The following is a 12548-nucleotide window of genomic DNA, read 5'->3' as shown; positions in this document are numbered from 1 at the left end:
TATATATCCATGTTCTATATGCTTTACACTACTAGTACCCCAGCAAACCCTAGACCACTTTGAAACATCCTCAGCTTCCTGGGAAGCACACACTGCTAACAGCAGACAAGATCTTCCACTGTCCTTGGTGGACCCCCATCCCCATCTGGGTGAAATGAGGAAAATTCATGTAAGTAAAATGTCTACCCAAAGGACACAACGTCAGATCCCATCTAAACAATGGTCACTGTGCCAGTAATAATAATAATTGCATTTATATAGCGCATATCCATGCTCAAGAGCATGCTCTATGCGCTTTACAACTATTATTACCCCAGCAGACCCTTTGAGAACACTCTGAAACATTCTCGGCTTCCGCGGAAGCATACAGTGCAAGCTGCGGATTTCACGTGCTCAAACACTATCAAACTGACAAAATCGTTCGCTGTCTATAGCCGGGTACCCATTTCCACCTGGGTGAAGTGAGGAAAATGTGTGCAAAGTGCCTTTCCCAAGGACACAACGTCGGGCCCCTGACGGGATTCGAACCCACGACCTTACGGTTGCGAGTCCGAGAGCCTAACCACTAGACCACCGACGCCAGTGTGCTTTTATTTACTCAAATGGGCACTGTGTAAATGAAGAAACTACAAATGGCCGCTTTTAAGGACAAGCGTGCTAACCCAGATTTCGGGGGTTTCCAGAAATCTTGACCTACACAAAAATGGGCACTACCCTACCTATAGGAGAAGTTTGGTTTCATTGTTGTGTATATTTGTTTGGTTATAGAGAAAACTCTCCTTGTTTTTTTATGTAACTGAACAAGGGTCAAAAACTTTACCTTCGATTTTCTCAAAACAGCATTTTTCGGGATAGCCCACTTGTCCTTAAAAGCGACCAAATATAACGGGGCTTGATTCCAAGATCCATGTTACGGTTAACAGCCAGACAGCCTAACCACTAAACCACCGAACAAGAGAAAGACTCCTCACCAGCTACAACCTCATCGAGCTTGTCTCCTATAGGAAAGAAGGTTGCACTGGACAAGTTCAACAGCTTGAGCGCCCCTTCATCTGCTACATCTGATCCAGTGTTCTGCAGGAAATGTCAGTCAGCAATGAAGAATTGATCTTAATGCATTTGATTTGTATTTAAAACAACAACAACAACGACAACGACGATGATGATGATGATGATGATGATGATGATGATGATGATGATGATGATGATGAAGATGATGAAGATTATGATAAAAATTATGATTATAATAATAATAATATCTAACAACAACAACTACAACAACAATAATAATAATAACAATAACAATAAAAAATATTAATAATGACAATAATAATAATAACAGTTTATCTTTCAGTGCTCTCTGGTGATGACCAAAGCATCTGCAGAGGATAGTATTTCTTAAGAGAAAAGCAAAGAAATAAAGGGTAAGATAACTTGTGGATTCTGCAGTGGCCAATGAGTCCAATTCTGGCAGAGAAGATGAGAAGATTGAAGTTCATGAAAGCAAGCATTCTGGAAGTAATAATATCATGTTTGGTTTCTTCTGGTGTCCAGCATATTTATTCTAGAATTACAAAGTACCCATTTGATTAAATAGAAGCACATTGGCATAGTAATGGCTATTTAGTACACGGGAAAAAACAAGACAGGCAGAAACAAGAGTGAAAGAAAAGAAACAGGACCAACTTGAAAGTTGCTGATGATGCTGTTGTAATTGCTGTTCCCATAGAAAGATGGCAATATGTGTCCAAAATGATGATGATGATGATGATGAGGATGATAATGATGATGATGAGGATGATGATGATGATGATGATGATGATGATGATAATGATTAATCTTCCAATGTCCTGCAAGAAATGTCAAATTTATTCGTGCCAGTTCTGTATGAGCTCTCAACACGATGTGTTACCATTTTTAACCTATCTATACGCTCAGCCAGGACCATGGAAGTTAGCTTTTCTTTTTCTGAGCCTCAGCTCTTTCTGATATTGTCCATATCGCACCATTACATAATTTATAGTGAACGCTTTGTTGCTATGGCGTCATCACTCACTTTTTTTTTTCAGATACTTTGTTCCTGAAGAATCCCAAGGGGCAAAACATTGAACATCTATAAGAACATCTGATTTTTTATGACCAACCTTATCCAAGTCTCAAGTATACTTTTACTACTGTAAAACGTAATGATGATAATGATGATGATGATGATGATGATGATAATGATGATGGTGATGATGATGGTGATGGTGATGGTGATGGTGATGGTGATGGTGATGGTGATGATGATGGAATATTAAAGAGGACCATAATGATGAAACACACTTACTGCTGTTTCCAGATCAATTTTGTCGTCAGAGTACATCACTGAGTACAGTGTCTCCCCTAGAGCCTCAATGCCATACCCGTCAAGGTTTTCATAGTCGCTACGTCTACCCTGAACTTGATTCATCAGTTTCCCCATTTCCTGTCAAAAAGACAAAGTATAATAACCAAAATACCTTTTCTTTTTCAAATCCCACTTTAGTAATTTAGATTTAGTAAGTATTATCGCACATGCAAAACATACTCTGTCAAAAAGACAAATTATAATCGCTAAGATGTCTTTCATCTTTGAATTCCACTGTAACAATTTTTTAAAGTTTTGATTAGAGTTTTATGGCACTTTCAAAACAAATAGGATAAATAAGTTTCGAAGATTAGAGATGTTGCAAGTAAAGAGTAACATACAAAGAAAAGAAGGAAGAGAGACAAGTAGTAGTAGTATAGGGTTTTACAGCGCTCGCAACTGCGTAAGGTCATATGAGCGCGCGAAACACTAGTTGCTTGCATTCGTAACAGTTCACTGCACGGTTGGTTAGCTTTTAGTCTTTAAAACGTTAAAATGTTTAAAAATCAGTGTAGATATATATAAATTTTCAATCTAAAACAATTTTTCTAGTTAACATAAAAATTTTAAATAGTATCAACTTCACTTTACAACTTACCAATGGCCTTTATAAAATTCAAAATTCTGCTGGGAACAACGACGGAAAAAATGTCTTGCAATTTCTTGCATTTATAATATTTCCTTCGGATCCCTCCAAAGTCAAGACATTCGGTTAAGATGTGTCTAATGGTAAAATCTGTGTCGCATCCGACACAGAACGGCTTCTCATCTCCCTGTAGGAGGTATTTGTGGGTCAGGGCCGTGTGTCCGATGCGCAATCGAGTAAAAATGACTTCGTCTCTTCTGGAGTGGTCCGAAGGATTTCGCTGTTCCAGTTTGGGTTTTATTTCATATAGTTTATTGTTTTTCTGGTTTTCCCAATGGCTCTCCCACAGACTGGAAGGAGAGACAAGAATAATAGATGTTTGATAGGAAATAAGGAGCAAACTGCACCAGAGCATCCGCCAACCGCTCACCCATTTTCCTATGTAGCATGAGAAAGAACTTGCATCAATTTTTTCTAAATTTTCCCAGAGAAAAAAGTATGCACCTGCGGTGTAATGTTTACGGTGCCTATTGCTCAACATGCATAAGATGAGAATTCAGTTCCCAAGTGAGGAGGATGTAATAACAATAATAATTGCATTTACATGGCAAATATCCTCCCTCTACAGCATGCAATATGCCCTTTACAACTTGTATTATTACCCCAGGAGACCCTTGATCCCTCAGTGATGTTCTCGGCTTCCTGGGAAGCATACAGTGCAAGCTGCAGACTGCATGTGCTTAAACACTAACAAGCTGACAATATTTTTTGTTGCCTACAGCTGGGTACCCATTCCTACTTGGATGAAGTGAGGAAAATTTGTGTAAAGTGCCTTTCCCAAGGACACAACATCGGGTCCCTAACAAAAATATGTTTTTGAGTATGTCTATCTTTTAGCTGGGATGTATCTCACACTATCAAGACATCCTTGACAGGATGGGCAAAGAGGCTAACCACCTTGAAGCAGGCATTTAAAAAAACGTATTAAGGCATGCTGTGTGACCTGAATTTCTAAATATAGAATTTGTTTTTGTTTTTGGACAAAAGATAGAACTTGTACCTTTGCATTACAAAACTTGTTTGAAAATCAAAGAGCCAACATCTCATGAATAGCAGTTACAGACTTTGCTGTCGCACACAAGGAGATTCAAGTTCGATTCCCAAGTAGGGAGAACATTTATATTCAGAATCTTGGTCTTTCAGCTGGAATGTTGAATCCCTCTCAGTCTGGGTTGGCCCTAACAGGCAGGATCAGAAGCCCACTTCCTAAATATGATCTAAATTGTGTCGATGGGGGCATAAAAATAGTTACGTTTTTAAAAAGAAGAAAAAGAAAACAGACCGAGACGGGTGAACAGCTTGACACACACAGACCCAAAAAACACTGAGGAGGGGGGGGGGGGGGGGGGTAGATGTAAAAATAGGAATGTCTGTATGTATACCTGGGACAGCCCCTGTTTTTTGACATCCTCTTTCTTTTGCCTCTCCTCCATGACCTTGACCTTTTCAAAGATTGACTCCTCAGACTGCAAGCAAAGGGCATAAATGTCAATTCCTGTAGAATTTATTGATTAAGTATTGACTTTTTCCTTCTTTCTTATTTTCAACTCACACAGACGATAGTTTCAGCATTGCACCCCAAGATCTTAGAGGAATATGTTTTATCTACCCAACACCAAGCTGTCTCCTTTTCATATCAGTACTTTGAAAGAGGTTGCCTTATTGGCTTGTTATTGTTAAGCTTTGCAGTTGTGCTGCTGTTGTGTGTGTGTGTGTGTGTGTGTGTGTGTGTGTGTGTGTGCGTGCGTGCGTGTGTGTGTGTGTGCGTGCGTGCGTGCGTGCGTGCGTGCGTGCGTGCGTGCGTGCGTGCGTGCGTGCGTGCGTGCGTGCGTGCGTGCGTGTGTGCGTGCGTGCGTGTGTGTGTGTGTGTGCGTGCGTGTGTGTGTGTGTGTGTGTGGTAGCCTATCTGTTTGAAATGTTTGGAGCCCCGAAGAGCGTGCTCTTTGCAAGGGCCACCACCTCCCTTAAAGGAGGTGCGCTGTCTCTCTGGAGGCGGTGTCGGTGTCGGTGTCGGCTTGGGTTTGGTGTCCTTTTGTTTGACCTGGGTTTTTTTCTCTGAGATATTTTAAATTCTCATGTTCTTTTCCCTCCCATCTTTGACCGTTTAATTTTTGGAATCCTATTTAAATTGTTTTCTCTTAGTCTCCTCATAACATTCGGAGGTATAGAGATACGGTTCATTGGTCTAAATAACAACAGAGTGTCTGCGGAGTATGTTGTTCTATTTCCCATTTCAATGAATAGGTCTACACTATCTGTGTTAAAAACCACAGAGTGAGTGACCATTTTGGAAAAGTGTTAATCCTCTTGTTTTGTAACTAATGTCACACTTCCAGCCGAGATACATGCTATTGCCATCAAATGAATACCGTAACTAAACAGCAGTCTTTAGAATTACGAAAATGATAACCGATGATTGGTGACCATGAAGATTAGGGAAAGCTCATATGGAAACAATCGTGAATCATAGATCGAGCCTCTGTCTCTGATTAGGTAGAAACAATGAGGTTCACTGCAGAGCATAAATAAAAATTTGACGTGATGATTATTTGCCAACCGGAAGTCTTAGGTTGTTGTTGCTGTTTGTTGTTTTGTTAGACCTTATCAAGTGCCAACAAAATCACAATCAAGGTAAAACATAAAGTCAACATGTTATGATAATAGTTTGAGTCATTTACAATCTTAGCTTTAAGAAAATCAATACAAAAACTTCTTTAGAGCAGGTTCAACTGCACATGTGTAACAAAGATCAGCTGATTTTACTTACCTGAAGAACCGCTGGATCATAACTTTCATCTGTGAGATTGGAAGTTGAACAGATCATTCTTTGTCCGAAGGAATTCAAGTTTCTCCCCACCTGAAAATATTAGGATGAGCAATCGTTAGACAGGGGAAAACAAGGAATTTTAGTTTTAGTAGAGGTTTTACGGCGCTCGCAGCTGCATAAGGTCATATGAGCGCCAGAAGATTAGAGGTGTTACAAGAAAGTAACAAACATATATAAGAAGAAGGGGAGATAAGGATGATAGATGTTTCATAGGAAAGAAAAAGAAAGCAAACCACATCAGAACACCCACCAACCACCAATGAAAAAAAAAATGAATTGATGAAAGCAGTCCTGTGCAATGCTGATCATAGGTCAAGACCACACTGGAAAAGTAAACCTGATTTAATCTACCTTTTAAGCTGTTACAATTTTTTTTTCAGTAGGGCCTAAGCACCAAAATGTGACCAAAACGCACAAAACAAAATGATATGAGGTAAACTTTCTTAATATTAGAGACAACCCTTCCCTCAACACAAAGGAGTTTAAAGTTATATGGCCATGACAGCTTGTCAGCCCATTCCACATGCAACTCTGAACCACTCCACTCACTCATACCCTGACCCATCTGACCCACCAAAGTCTATGAACCACTCAACTCACCTATACCCTGACCCATATGACCCACCAAAACCCTTGAACCACTGAAGAAGAAGAATAAGGAGGAGGAGGAGGAGGAGGAGGAGGAGGAGGAGGAGGAGGAGGAGGAGGAGGAGGAGGAGGAGGAGGAGGAGGAGGAGAAGAAGAAGAAGATTTCTATAACATACACTCCCAAACTGGGCTCTAGGCGCAATACATCAGTAAGGAAACTTTAAAAAAGAGAGAGAAAAGAGAGAGAGATAGCGAGAGAGGGAGAGAGAAAGAGAGAGAGAGATAGAGGGAGAGAGAGAGAGAGAGAGAGAGAGACAGACAGAGACAGAGACAGAGAGAGAGACAAAGAGAGAGACAGAGAGAGAGAGAGAGAGAGAGAGAGAGAGAGAGAGAGAGAGAGAGAGAGAACGGAAATGTTTTGCTATCTGTATAGAATTAATGTTTTAATGAATGTTTCTAGTTACTCACGTTTCAACTTTATTTTGACTGTTCGTGAATTTTTATTGCATTGTATATTTTTAGTGAACACATTTTCAACCTCACTGCGAGACTGTTTTTCTGGTATAAAATTTTACACATATGCATTTATATTATATGTATAATACTTTGTTTTACGTACACATTTGTGTCGATTAATTTTTAAGATGTGATGTCTTTTTCATTGTAATGCGCATTGAGCATCTTTTAGGAAATGGAAATGCGCAGTATAAATGCTATTTATTATTATTATTATTAAATTCAAGCAACATATTTACAAGACTTTTCATGTTTATTCTACACTAAAAATGGATTTTTGAAGATGTTTTTTGACACAAGTCATCTTTACGTTATATCAGAGACTGCGTGAGAATATTTGCTGTCAGAGCCAATTTGTAGAAACTTTCGACAAATCTTTCATAAAAACAAACCCCATCATACTACAATACCAATATTTAGGTCAGCCTGTCAAGTAACCTGACCTAGGAAGTGTGCATGAGTGAAACAAAACAGTAAGGGATGACAGGTTTTGTGCATTTGTAGTAGGGCTGGATCCTGCTCGTCAAATTTGAGAGTGGCAATTCGCAATTCAGTCGGCTTCAATGAATCGCAAGTACGCGAGCACTCGTGGAGCTGTGGCGGAACACTGACTGAAACGGAACAGTGTCATATCAACGCCTCTTGGCGAGCGCGAGTCCCACTCTTGTTGTTCCGCCATCCTCTCCATCCCACACCCTTTGTTGCGCTGCTCTATCAACTGACCTCAATTAGTGACCCCCATAAATTCCCCCCCCCCCTCCAACCCCACCATTCGCTAAAACAATGGCTCCATAAAATTCCTTCTGTCTATTGGTTGGACCCCGTTCATTTTGTTTTAATAGGGGGGTTGGACTATACCATCTTTTGTAAAACAAGGGGAGCCATACTAAGTGTTCCGTTCCGTTCTTGCGCCGTGACTCGACTCAGCAGTAGGTTAAACAAGCCACAAGGTGGTGACAGCGACAGGTGAGTGAATCGGAAATCGTTTGGCGATACTGTTCCGCGTTCCGCTGAAGTGAATCGTGAATTGCGTTCCGCAGGAAAGAGTGGCGATTCAGTTCCGTTCTCACGCTTGTGGCCCAGCCCTAATTTGTAGCTTGTTCCACTTCATGAGCAAAGCAAAGTCACAAAGCCACAAAGCCACTCTTTGTAATTTCTAGCCTTGTCATTGACGGAAGATTTCTACGACTCATTCATAAAAATCGACTCCTTAACAATTCAAAATTTAGGTCAGCTTTTTTCCTCTTAAGTGATCTGCGGCATGCATGAATACACTGACATAGTGACGGATCGGAGGCGCCACGCATATATGTACCATCCACACTTCATGAACCCAGCTAGGTCAATTTTGCAAAATTTCTAGTTCTAATTGACCATGAATTTTCTTTAAAGATTTTATAATGACACTTTGAAACTGTTTAATTGTCTTAAACTGCTTTTTAAAAGTTGCACTTTAGATAGTAACAATGTTGTCAAAGATTTCAGAGACAAACAACTTGGCTGGCTGATCGATCGATATCAATTAGGAGAAGAACTTGTTCCAGATCTAAAGGAAAGTTTTATGCCAATTCACTCTAAACTTTGTTACAGCATTCTACCTGATAATATTAACCAGATCTTACAAACTACTGAAGTTATCTTAGTTAAAAATGTTTTCATCAAGTTCTTAAGAAATGATTTTTGTACCATAAAATGAAATTAAACGCAATTCTTCAAACTGCATCATTTGGCATCTTTCACCAGGCACACACACACACACAATATATATATATATATATATATATATATATATATACAAGGATTCCATAAAAACCAAAATCAAATTAAAAAACAAACCACAGCCTGTAGCACAAAGGAAGAATATGTCGTTTCAAGGAGTTGCTTCTTCAGAGAACTCTTTTCAAAGGCGTAGTCTGTTGGATTATCGGTGGCCACCTGCTCGGCTGCACCCTCTAGAATCCCACTGGTAATGGTTATCTGGGGAATGCAATCTTCCTGTCATAGCCTTGTTCTAAATTTTTCAGGAGAGAGAAAAAACTGATTCATTCTTTTAGCAATTTGGCCTGCATACTGTATCATTCCTTCCTTTTTTCTCAACATTTAGAATTTGCATTTCGCCAAAATATTTTTTGAGCACATGCAACTGATACCACAGATTAAGAAACTATAGTTAAAAATAATGTCCAAATTTTTAGCTTCATACATTTGGCCAGCAATATGCAAAACTATCAGACGACATTCTCAAATGATCTGGAGTACATCTACTTTAAATCTAGAATATTATACTTCTCCCTGCCCAGTATACTCCGATCTAAAATGAGGAATGTAAAGGGGGAAAGAATACAGATATGTAATACACAATGTTTCATCCACACCCTTCCCCCCCCCCTTCCCCCTGATTAAAATATTTCCACATGTAACAAAATGGTCCAGTCAGCAGCAGATGTGTTTTAAAAAAGGCACAAAGTATACAAACAAGCAAGGATTGTAAAAATTTAGCCAATAAATGTAAGGTTGTAACCAAACTGGGATAAAAAATGTGAGGCAGCGTGGTGGAATCAGGCGCTCGTCAAAATAATGAAATCAAAGAAAACAGCAGTTTTCTCCCTGCTAAGCAATTTTTATTTAATTTTTCTTTTTTGGCTCAACACCTTTTATGTCCATTTACCAACAAATTCCGTTGAGGATCTCACCGAAAAACATTGATTAAAAGCACAAAAATATAAATTTACAGTTTCCATGGACTCTCCAGCTTTGGAATTTACCAAGCCTTGGCGGCCATTTTCTCGCTATTTTTTCCTCTGAAACCAGGTGACTCCCACCTTCTTCAATCCAAAATACCTGCACTTCTATTGAAAATGGATGGGTAATTTTTTCATTGAAAGCAAGACAAATGAACAGGCTTTAAGATGATACCAATAACTCAATAAGCCCAAAAATTGACAAGAGCCTGATTCCACCACGCTGCCTCACAAATGTTGTTGTCTTTCCCATGTTGTTTTGCCAGTCAACCCAGTGGTCTGACAAAGAACCAAGATATATTTCTGCTTTTGAAACTTCAGTTGAAATTGTCTAAGATGGCCACCCATTGTCGAGGAGCAAAGTGATTGTCTTAGACAGGTGGCCGTCTTACACAGTGTCACTATAATTTTTTTTTTAATACACAAGGGTGGAAATGGGAAGTGGCTGTTTGTACAAAAGATTGTCTCAAGTAATACAGGTGGCCTTTAGAGCAAATTCGACGTTACCTACATGTTACAAAACCATAAAAAATGCACAATTTTCCTCCTCCTCCTCCTCCTCCTCCTCCTCCTCCTCCTCCTCCTCCTCCTCCTCCTCCTCCTCCTCCCCTCCTCCTCTCCCTCCTTCCCTCCTACTCCTCTCCTCCATTCCCAAACCTCCATTTACCAACATGTATAATATACATGCTCATCAATCCCCCCCCCCCCCCCCAAACCCACCACCATTTACCAACCTGTATAGTTTGTGTGAACTCAGTATAGTCACTCTGTACGTCGTAGATCCGAGTAATTACCTGGTATTGACCACTATTATCATCAGGCACTATGGGAAGAGTGCCTCTAGGGCTCGAGGCCTCAGCTGTCACAAAATAAAAATGTCATCAATCTGACCATTTTAAAAAGTGGAATTCAAACTGCTAAACAGAAATACCCACTACATCACCATGGTGACCAAGTGGTATATGATCGAGTCACAAATGCTCAACTGTAGGAGAGAACAAGCCAAAGGCCTGAAAGGGAAGACATACAGGTGAAGAAATGAAAATGGATTGGGTTCACCCTGAGGAGACCCCCGACAAGCATCATCAGACAGGCTTTGACATGGAATTCACAAGGAAAATGTAAGAAAGGAAGACCAAAGATGACATGGAGGCGAGCGGTACAAGTGGAAATGGAAAAGGCGAGGACATCATGGAAACAGCTAGAAAAGGATGCACAGGACAGGCTTTGCTGGAGAAATATTGTTGATGGCCTAGGCTCCACTGAAGTTAAAAAGGGCAAAAGAGAGAGAGATCATCATGGTGCTGAACAATTGACCTTGGTCATTTTTTTTCCATTTTGAGAGAACTATTTAAAAACATTCTCATTTTTTCAATAATTATGACTAATTAGGCCATTTTGCAATTTCTTAAATCAAAAAAATATGTATTGGCACTTTTTTACTTTATTTTATATAGAAAAACGCATTGCTGTATCAATCCACATATGGCCAAAAGTCAGACTTAGGCCAATGGTTCAGCATCATGACGATATAATAATAAAATATAAAAGATTGCTGAAAAATTGTTTAAAACACTGTATCATATCGACTGCTCAGTACAAGATTCCATCATACATCACTTTTCAAAATGACGTATGACAAGAGTCTTATATTTAGCAGTTTAATACACAATTAGGACAAAAAAGTATTCTTTCTCTCTCTCTCTCTCTCTCTCTCTCTCTCTCTCTCTCTCTCTCTCTCTCTTTCTCTCTCTCGTGGTTAGGCTCTCGGACTTGCAACATAAGGTTGTGGGTTCGAATCCCGTCAGGGGGCCCAACGTTGTGTCCTTGGGAAAGGCACTTTACACGAATTTTCCTTACTTCACCCACGTGAGAATGGGTACCCAGCTATAGACAGCGGAAGATCTTGTCAGCTTGTTAGTGTTCGAGCGCTTATAATCATCTGCTTGCACTGTATGCTTCCCTGAAATTTGAGAATGTTTCTGAGTGTTCTATGGAGTGCTAGGGTAATAACGTATAGTGTAAAACGCATAGAGCTTGCTGTCAAGCGGAGATATGTGCAAAACAAATGCTATTATAATTATCATTATCAAAAGATTTTTTGTTTGTTCATTCTTTTCAAAGCAAAATAAGTTTTTTAGTTTTAGTAAGACTTTTACTGCACTTGCAACACAATAAGGTCATATAAGTACTGAAGAATAGTTTATGTGTTACAAGAGAGTAACATACACAAAATAGAAGGAGGGGAGATAAGGACGGCAGATGTTTGATAGGAAAGAAGGAGCAAACCACACCAGAGCACCCGCCAACCACCTGCATGTAATGCATCCAAACTAGTGAAAGAAAGAAAAAGAGAAAAGCAAAACCTCCTTGAAAAAATGGGATTATTTCTTCGCCGTTCCTGACATAGTGTTTGTAGGTGAGGGCAAATGGTCTGTTGCCTGCGCGATACTCATCTTCAAACCCGTCATCCAGCCATCCGTGACACGTCGTTTGAAATAAGGAGGTCAAGTTGCCTGAATACAAATAGAGAGAAAGTTTTAGTTTTACGGCGCTCGCAACTGCCTAAGGTCATATTATTATGAGCATCAGAAGATTAGAGGTGTTACAAGAGAGTGACAAACATAAAAAAGAAGAAGGGGAGATAAAGACGATAGATATTTGATAGGAAAGAAAACCAAACCACTCCAGAGCACCCGCCAACCACCTACAAGTAGAGAGAAAGAGGCAAAATAGATTTTAGGTTTGAAAAGGAACAAAAACAAATGTGAGACAGCGTGGTGGAATCAGGCTCTCGTCAAAATAATCAAAGTGAAGAAACTTGCATTTTTCCACAAGTTT

The 12548-nt window shown here is 39.7% G+C and overlaps 1 protein-coding gene across 1 annotated transcript; it reads right to left on the bottom strand.

Annotated features, from left to right (window-relative positions):
• Positions 1–971: 971 nt before the first annotated feature.
• On the bottom strand, positions 972–10370 carry LOC106012321 (the record flags this gene model as incomplete). The annotated part of the gene is given in 6 exon segments (XM_013084924.2): positions 972–1074; positions 2330–2467; positions 4418–4501; positions 5803–5892; positions 8803–8943; positions 10365–10370. Coding segments are annotated over 6 exon segments (562 nt in total), but the record flags the coding sequence as incomplete, so codon positions are not given.
• Positions 10371–12548: the final 2178 nt, after the last annotated feature.

Source organism: Aplysia californica, unplaced genomic scaffold (assembly GCF_000002075.1).
Source record: "Aplysia californica isolate F4 #8 unplaced genomic scaffold, AplCal3.0 scaffold00328, whole genome shotgun sequence".
NCBI lineage: Eukaryota > Metazoa > Mollusca > Gastropoda > Aplysiida > Aplysiidae > Aplysia > Aplysia californica.
The sequence above is the reverse complement of the archived record's forward strand: the minus strand, read 5'-3'. Positions and strand labels throughout refer to the sequence as shown.